This window comes from Chiloscyllium plagiosum, chromosome 14, assembly GCF_004010195.1.
Source record: "Chiloscyllium plagiosum isolate BGI_BamShark_2017 chromosome 14, ASM401019v2, whole genome shotgun sequence".
Taxonomy (NCBI): Eukaryota; Metazoa; Chordata; class Chondrichthyes; order Orectolobiformes; family Hemiscylliidae; genus Chiloscyllium; species Chiloscyllium plagiosum.
Genome location: NC_057723.1, coordinates 34,404,030 through 34,413,653, shown reverse-complemented (window position 1 = coordinate 34,413,653; position 9,624 = coordinate 34,404,030). Strand labels below are relative to the sequence as shown.

General features: G+C 38.1%; 1 protein-coding gene across 2 annotated transcripts in view; it reads left to right on the top strand.

The window, feature by feature from the left end:
* Nucleotides 1–9,301, top strand: part of LOC122556614 (microfibril-associated glycoprotein 3-like) — a 12,828-nt gene extending 3,527 nt beyond the window's left edge. The window contains exons 2-4 of one of the 2 annotated variants that reach the window (XM_043703521.1): nucleotides 308–694; nucleotides 2,829–3,302; nucleotides 6,978–9,301. In XM_043703521.1, coding sequence (XP_043559456.1) covers nucleotides 3,008–3,302; nucleotides 6,978–7,774 — 1,092 coding nt within the window. In that variant the 5' untranslated portion in view covers nucleotides 308–694; nucleotides 2,829–3,007 and the 3' untranslated portion in view covers nucleotides 7,775–9,301. The remainder of the gene's footprint in view (nucleotides 1–307; nucleotides 695–2,828; nucleotides 3,303–6,977) is intronic. The other variant, XM_043703522.1, reaches the window with a different exon arrangement.
* The last annotated feature ends 323 nt before the right edge of the window (nucleotides 9,302–9,624 follow it).

Genomic DNA, 9,624 nt, shown 5'->3' with positions numbered 1-9,624 from the left:
GAACAGGAAATGACATCACCACAAACCCCAGGAACCGCATTCAGGAGAAATATATAAATAGAAAGCAGGAGACAACAGCTTCGCTTCATTTGGAGGTCGCCACTGATGATGTTACCTAGCCAGGTAATGAAACATCTGGATATCAAACCTACAGCTCAGCGAGCAAACCTACTCCCTAAACTTTAAATGATGTTACAGAATTGAAATAGTTTTTAAAAAAGGCTAGCATGAGAATACAGAGTTTAAATAGTCCACAATGAGAATTAAAACTATCTTTAAAGTACTCAAGTTATAGTCCTTTTTTCAGAGTGCGTGCATGCCAGGCTTCAGAACACAAAGCCTCGCTGCCTCCGTGTGCTGGCCTCCATTCGGAACTCATGGCTCCCAGCTCAGCTTATGCTTGGCTCTGCTCCCTGCTTTGGGCTCCAGCCCAGGACTGGTTTCCAGGACTCGGCTCACGCACGCTTACAGCTGCTGTTACAGGCTTCAGCCACGACCTTCTTCCGGGACTTGGCATGTGATCGCTCTTCTCCCGCTCCAGCTGCGACATGATTCTGAGACTCGGCCCGCAATCGCTGTGCTCCCTCGACTCGCTTTCAGGACTTGGCCCGTGATTGCTCTCTCCTGCTCTGACCATGACTCATCTCCCGTACCAGCTGGTCTCTGAGTCCATGCTCCATTCCCTCCAGCAAAGGTACGTTAAGAGTTGGAGGTGGGGTAGAAAAAAAGCTGCAGAAAAAGGAAAAGGAGCTGGAGAGCAGAGGAGTTCCAGTTAGAGAGTCTTATTCTGCCGCCATCTTAACTGGAGAGAAGTGCAGAAAAAGAGATCAGAATTAACATTTGAGAGGTCCATTCAAACGTCTGACAGCAGGGCAGAAGTTCTTGAATCTATTTGTATGTGTATTTTCTATCTTCTGCCAAATGGAAAAGAGCATAACCAGATTGGGAAGGGTCTTTAATTACGTTAGTTGCTTTCCTGAGACAGCGGGAAATATAGATGGAGTCAATGGATGGAAGGCAGGTTTGCATGATGGACTGGGCTGTCTTCACAACGCTGTTGTTTCTTGTGGCCCTGGGATGTGCTGTGATGCATCCAGATAGGATTTTTGGTGCTATCCATGTTGGCACTGACCATCCTTTGCTTCGCTTTTCAACATTATGCATTCACCTTTAAATATTAAGGAACAATCTAAAAAAGGCAGTAAAATAATCTTGTTTCAACATATTAAAAATTGTCTTTTGGTGCATACATTTTCATGACATGCAGCCATTGTTGAAGGTTTGCCTGGGTTTTCATGCTCTAGGAGAAAGTGAGGTAGGGTAGGTCGAATAAAGTTTCAGCTTTTCATGCTCTAGCCGGGTCGAACTCTGCTCTGATCAGTTTGCATGGTCATATGCCCAGGAACAGCAATCTATAATTACCTGTAGTCAAGAATTTTGGCCTGTCTCAGGCATCTTCATATTGGATTTCCCATTCTGGCTTTATGATTAGCTGACAACTTTGCCACACTGAAATTTCTGGTTATCCAGATTTGGCTTATTGTGATTTTGCTGTATCATCTTTCAGAGGTCATGGTGAGCTACCTTCCTGAACTGTTGCAATCTATGTGTTAAATTCATTCTGACATTATTGTTAAAAAGGAAATTCCAGAATACTGTCTCAACATTGATGGAATAGCGATATAATTCTGAGTCAGGATTGTGTGTGACTTGGATATAAATATGCACCTCCTGGCTCATGTCATAATCAGTGATAAGAGTTCATGGGTTTGGCACTTTGCTGCAGTACAACTTTTTTAACTAATACAAATTGAGTAGTGGAAGGAGTGAGTGTTTTAAGTTGAATGCTGGCTGGGCTACCAATCAAGGAGGCTGCATTCTCCTTAAAGGTGAATGAGCTTTTTGAGTGTTGCTGGAGCTACGTCATCTGGGCTTGGAGAGTAATGCGTCACACTGATGACTTGTGTCTTGTAGATGTTAGACAGACTTTGGGAAAGACAGCTAGTAAGTCACTTGCCACAGAATATCCAGCTTCATGTTGTAGTCCCATTAAGTGAATGGATGGTTGAAGTTAAGCTTCTGGAAACCGTAACTCCCAGGATGATGATGAAAGGTCAAAGCCTGAAACTTGTATGGCATAAATATTTCTAACCATCTGTCTGCACAGCCTGAGTGTTGTCCAGGTATTATTACATATTGTCATGGACTGCTTTATTGTCTGAAGAATCGTGATTGAAACTGAATAGTGTACTTCCATCAATGAACATTCCACTTTTGACTTTGTGATGGAGGGAGTGTCATGGATGCAGCTGAAGATGGTTGAACCCAGGACACTGTTCTGACGAACTTCTCCAGCCTCCAACAACCACAACCTTATTCCTTTGATACCACTCCTGTTATTGTGTGAAATGAAATTTTGTAGGATATCATTATCAGTTAAATACTAATCTGTCACTATTATTGAAACTTTTGTATTATTGAGATCATAAGTCTCTCTAATGCTACGTAATTGTAATTGCTTTTTCTTCATGGTTTTGTTTAATATTTCTGCAGCTGCTACTTTACAATGTCCTTAAAGCATCAGGTAGTGATTTGCTCTTTTAAAAAAAATTGTAAACAGGCAAAACACAATAAAAGCAAATACTGTTAAAAGCTTGTTTTGGTTTTCTTAACTTGCTTTGTGAGAAATTTATCCATCCTTATTTGTAGCAGAAAGCAATTTTAGTGAATGTCCTTTATAATTTTGTTGTGATTTGTAAAAGATTGTCATGTTAATGAATTTAAGTACATGAATTTGTGTTCATGGATTTCTGTTTTTATAATTCCAGATTTTTGTTGAGCTTGGACCAACATGTGAGAACCTAATCAGGACTCTACATGAATATCACAGAACTGGACAGCTTAATGAACTTCTTTTTGGAAAGCTGTGTTTCCGCATGAAACTTAAATTATATTGCATTGGATTTGCTTGAGATTTAAGTAGTACTTACACTTACCTATTGTGTAAATGCTGAAAATCTCATTCTTTTCCATGAAGCGCTCAGGTTTAACACTAAGTTTGATTTTCAACTGCTGTACACTTGTTTGCACATTATATAATGGTACAAATCACAGTACAGAAAGGACCATTTTGGCAACAAATGCAGGATCACGTCTTCTTTCAAGCCTACCAGCACATCGTGACATAATAGTGAAAGAAGGAACCAGTGTATTGATTGAGTGCAATGTGAACAACAGTCAGTTGCGCAATGTACTATGGTACAACTCGAAGGGTGAACTTTTGGAGGAATCAGGAGAACTAGGTAAAGTGAAGTTTTGATCCCTCAGCTATAAATAATTGAGCATTTTTCTTATGACCGATTACATAATATGTTTACTTTAAAAATGTACAATTTGGATAACATTAAGAATTTCTATTATTTGAAAAATTATACCTTAAAATAAGTTCTGTCCTTAAGGTGTAGATGCCAGTTTTTAGAATGGTAACATAATTTCAGTTTCAGACAGACAGTCAGTATTGGTGTTTGCAAGACAGTTTTGCATCCACTGGTGAAGCTGTACCTGTGCTAATAAAGTTAGGAAATCCTTTTTTGAATAACTTTTAAGTTGGAATTGAGCCTGGCAAGATTGGCTGAAGGCCTTTTATGAATTGAATGTGGATGTGATTGGCTAGGTCAACATTTATTGCTCACCCCTCATTGCTCTGGAGAATATAGTGGTGATTGGTTGCCTTCTTGAACTGTTCTTGTCCTTGAGGAGTAGCAGCAGTGATTTTCAGATGTGAGTTGAAGGATTTTGATCCAGGAAGAGTGAAGGAATAATGATATACTTTCAAGTCAGGATGGTGTATGATTTGAAGTGAAACTTGCAGATGGTAGTATTTCCATACATCTGCCCTTGTGCTTCTAGGTGGCAGAGGTCACATGTTTTTAAGATGCTTCAGAGGAGCCTTAGTGAATAACTGCAGTGTAGCTTGTACTATGCTGTCATTGTGCATCAGTGGAGAAGGATGTGAATGTTGAAGTTGGCATATGGGCTGCTAATCTAATATGCTGCTTTGTCCCAAATGAATTGAGCTTATTGAGTGTAATTGGAGTTGCATCTATCCAGGCAAATGGAGAGTATTCCATCACACTCCTTACATGCCTTGTAAATGGTGGACAGGCTTTTGAGAAATGGGGAGGGGGGGGTGAATTACTCTCTGCAGAATTCCAAGCTTCTGACCTGCTGTTATATTCAGTGGTATTTGGATGGCTCATCTCATAGAGTCCTAGAGATGTACAGCATGGAAACAGACCCTTCGGTCCAACCTGTCCAAGCCGACCAGATATCCCAACCCAATCTAGTCCCACCTGCCAACACCCGGCCCATATCCTTCCAAACACTTCCTATTCATATACCCATCTAAATGCCTCTCCCTGACCCTAGGGAAAAGACTTTGTCTATTTATCCTATCCATGCCCCTCATGATTTTGTAAACCTCTATAAGGTCACCCCTCAGCCTCTGACGTTCCAGGGAAAACAGTCACAGCCTGTTCAGCCTCTCCCCGTAGCTCAGGTCCTTCCAACCCTGGCAACATCCTTGTAAATCTTTTCTGAACCCTTTCAAGTTTCACGACATCTTTCCATAATTCTGGAGACCAGAATTTCACGCAAGATTCCAACAGTGGCCTAACCAATGTCCGGTACAGCCGCAACATGACCTCCCAACTCCTGTACTCAATACTCTGACCAGTAAAGGAAAGCCTTCACAAGCCTGACCAGTAAAGGAAACTGCGATTCCACTTTCAAGGAGCTATGAACCTGCACATCAAGGTCTCTTTGTTTAGGTCAATGGTGACCCCAGAGTGTTGATATTGAGGGATTCAGTGATAATAGTGTCATTGAATGTCGAGGAGCAATAATTTCCTTCTCTGTTTTTGGAAATGTTGTTTGCCTGGCGTTTGTATAGTGCAAATGTTGGATTGGCAGAATAAATTATAGCTTACTTTTATTTTCTGCCACTGAATGGTGAAAGGATATTTTCATATTTTGCAGAAAGCATCAAGGGACAAAATGTAATCATGGAAGAATTATTGCATAATATTATAGGCTTACATTATTGGATAATCCTTTGGTAAACATTTGGGAACTTAGAACATTTTCAGATGCATAATATTTTGAATACAGTACAAAAAGTGCAGAGGAGAATGAAAGGTGGAGTATGGGGGCAAAGAGAGCGTTAGACTCAGTGTCTGTTGAGATTAAATTGGTAACACTCACATCACTGTGTTAGAAGCTTGTGGGTTCCAATTTAGGACCTGACTACAAAAGCTGATGCTCCAGCGCAGTACTGAGGGTGTTATATACTGCCAGAAGTCTCACCTTTCAGATAAAAGGTTAAAGTGCTATTTCAGGTGTTTGTTAGAGCTTGCTATGTTAAATATCTATAGTCATACATCCTACATTACAGCTGGCCCTACGCTTTGAAAGTGCTTTATTGCTGTACAGAACTGTCTAGTTGTGAAAAATGCTATATAAACAATTGTTTCATTTTAATGAGTAACATAAAAGGGATTCAAAACATTGTCTATGAGCAATAAATGGATAATTGAAGAAAATGTAAAGCTTATTTCGGGATAAAGAGGAGACATTGTGCCACAGTGAACAATTATCTACACTATCTTGAGTAAATCCATGTTTAATGTTTTGACAAATTCCATATTCACGGCCTCCATAAGAGCCAGTGTTTCAATAGCCAAAATACTTTAGCCGCCTCATAATTTTCTTTGTTTCCTAAGCTAAAGGCAAATTTCCAATTGTTACTCAAGAAATATTATGAACCCAACTTCAGGTGAAGACTTATCTGAAAGATTAGTTTGTGAAGCGTTGGTTAAAAAAAAACTCTAACAGACCAGAAGCTGCATCTGGTGTAGTCTGAATATCCAGATATTTCATTGACTGACCTGACTTTGTGCCTGTTTTGTCCCTTCTTCTGATACAGCTATCCCCCACTTTTCAAAAGTTCGCTTTACGCCACTTCGCTTTTACAAAAGACCTACACTAGCACCTGTTTTCGCTAACTGAAAGAAATCCGAAGAAGGTTTTCGCTTTTACGATAAAAGACAAAATTGTTCCCATTTAAATTAATGCTTCTTCACTTTAGGCCATTTTGGCTTATAAAAGGTTTTGGAGGAACGCTCTACTTTCGGATAGCAGGGGATACCTGTACACTGTCATCTTCCTATGATGATCTAATATCTTAGCTGCACTTTTCCATTCCCTTTGATCCTTTCTTTTTATATATAATGCACTTTGCTGAATTTTGTGAGAGCTCAGCTTGTGCCCCTGCATGTAAAGCGTTTAAAGTGCGCGAAATTGCATTGATTTTAAAGCAGGAGGATTATCTCACATAATAGAAAACAATTCATTGGCCATGGATTAATTGAATTGAATTATAACCTCCAACAATGTAGAATAAATTCTTTGCATGAACTACCCATTGCTGAAAAACGTGTTGCTGGAAAAGCGCAGCAGGTCAGGCAGCATCCAAGGAGTAGGAGAATCAACGTTTCGGGCATAAGCCCTTCTTCAGGAATGCCATTCTTTGGTTGTCATCTTGCCGTCAGGTTGATCAGTGAAAATGTTTTATTTCATTGCTAGTTACAAATATCTTTCACAGAGTCTTGCTGAAAGTACTTCCAGTTATGTTATGATTAACCATGACGTTCATATTTGCTTCGTGTTTCTGAACGATCATTGGCAAACTCTCCTTCATTATCAGCCAGAATTATTGCTGGTATCTCAAGTGCAGTCTCTATATATTTCTCAGTGAATTTTTCAATAATTACTCTCTTTTACTCTTAAATATTATTGTTGAAAATTTAAATCTTGTTGCTAGGTCTGTAAAATGTAGAGTGAAATTATTTCTGTCATTGTCCTATTCCTTCTACAAGTGTACCTCTATGAATTCTGATTTCCTCCTCTTTATTATACAGATGGAAAATGGCTTATTTTAGACAGTGGAGAGCTAAATATCACCAGAATTACATTTGCCGATCGAGGTCGTTACACATGTGTCTCAAAAAACTCTCATGGAACCTTAAATTATACAGTCACCTTGCGTGTTGTCTTCACTACAGGCGACATGGGTGTTTATTATATGATCGTTTGCCTCATTGCTTTCACAATTGTTATGATATTGAACATCACTCGTCTCTGCATGATGAGCAGTCATCTGAGGAAAACTGAAAAAGCAATCAACGATTTCTTTAAGATGGAAGGAGCAGAAAAATTGCAGAAGGCATTTGAAATTGCAAAACGCATTCCTATTATTACATCTGCAAAAACACTAGAACTAGCCAAAGTAACTCAGTTCAAGACCATGGAGTTTGCAAGGTACATTGAAGAACTTGCTCGTAGTGTTCCGCTACCACCTCTTATCTTGAACTGCAGAGCATTTGTAGAGGATATCATCGAAGCTGTATGGATGGAAGATCCAGAACAGGCAACAAATGAAAATAAAGATGGACAGGTAGTTAGGGGCAATGAGGATATTTACACTATTGGTACTGAAATACAACGCAGCAGTTCACCTGCAGGTGAATCAGATGACTCCTATGTGCATGAGGAATGCCAAGAGATTGCAGTTCAAGTTTCAGTACATTCCCAATCAGAAAAACAGAGCATTGACACACTATCTCAAGGAAGCAGTCGACTTGAACATAGTGAAGAGAGTTTATCTAAGATACAAACAAACAAAACAGATGGGGTAGTGTATGAAAGCCATATATAGATTGTGTTAGGTATCTTTCATATCAACAATGACTGAGGGAAATGTTCAGTGGGTGAAGCAATTTAAAGCTGGTTTGCTGACATATTAAGTTACAAATGGATCAGAAGGCAATTATATTCAACCCACAGCAGAATTTATGTAATTGTCACTGTGATATTACTTTTCATAGAAATATGTATGTAATTTGTCAGTTGCAGACTGCTGCTGAAGAGATTAATAGTTGTTTGTATCTAGAAAGATGCAAGGTATGAGTAAGCCTTTTTATCATCGTAAGTAGTTGTTTGATAATCGTGCTCTATTTAATGGATGTAAAGATGATTTGACTGCATTTATGAAAATGAAAGGATTGTTGTGTAGTAGCAAGTCACCAATGCATTACAATGTCATTGGAATTAATGTAGCATCTAGTGCACATATTATTAATAAGTATTGTAATAAGCCTGAAGTTTCCATTGTAAGCAAACTATCTAAAATCTCATGATTTTCCAGCCACTTTTCTTGAGAGTCAATCTGGCTTTGAGGGCAGGGCCTGCACAGTGTAGTTTAAGCAAAGTATTTGAGCATTGATTCATTATTTCCCTAGCAATCCCCACCCACCATATCATACACTGCAGACTTGGAAAAGGTCATGTGAGCCCATGATTGTACAGAAGTATCCTTCATGGTTGTAGTTACGCACTAATTTTTAAATACCAAAAGGGATTAGCAGCAATGTTTCGTTTCAGTCTTCAAAAGTGTATTTTAAGATACGTTTCATGATGTCTGTTTTGCTATACTGAGATGTGGAAGGATTTTTATCTGTGATAGACCTGCATTTTATTTTATGTTCAAGTGCATGATTTGCTTCTGATGTGTCTTTAAGCAATTGAATATTGAATTAATTATTTTCTACATAATGCATGCAACTGTTCTTATACTCTTTATTCCTCTTGTATCACATTAGTTTGCCAATCCAAACATTTCAGTCTAGCAGCTATGATCCAAATCTTTGATAAAATAAGTCTTACTTTGTCAATTCTATGTTTTCTCACTTATACTTCAGAGTGGTGTATTACAAAGCCCAAGCAATCTTGTACAAATGCAGTGGTGCTTTAAATTGAATACTCAGTAAACTGCATTAGTAGACTGACTCAATACCTCATCCATTTTCACTTTACATTTTTGACTGAATCATTATTATTTTATTTCTTCAGTCAGTTTAGTTGTATTTCAAATTCTTCCATGTACGTAAATGATGTTTAAATTCCTGGCAGCATAGAGTAATCCAACAACCAGCAGCAGTCTTCATGACTGCTTACAGTATTTCATATTTTATTTCTCTTTGTTTAACTCAAATGTTCACTTAATCTTTAAATGATGGCTAATATAACTTAGAAATTTCATAGATCTATTTTTTCATCTTAAGCAGTCTGGAAATGTTAGCCATGTATACACTTTTGTAGCTAAAACAAAATTCTTTAAAGTTGTAATTTCCACTCTCATTCTGTGGTACAGCTTTTCTATGAAGTAAAAGTTGTTTGTAACTCATGCTGAAATTGTTTCACAGTTTGTTATGTCAAATAATTTGTTTCATATATGTTCCATTTTGCCAAGGCAGATTTATCTGTTTGTTAAACGTATCAGCTATAAAAGATGAAGCATCCAATGGAATATATGTCAATTTGTGAAAACATTTATTTACTTTCATTCTTTACAGATGTGTAACCCCATGTTCAGTTACTCATTGCTATATTTGTAATAGTTTTGACTTTACTTAGCACAGGCAACAATGAATACAATAAAGTATTTAACCAGTAGTTTACAAAATAAAATTGAAAATTTGTTAGAGGGTTAGTTAAATAGTTCAGTTA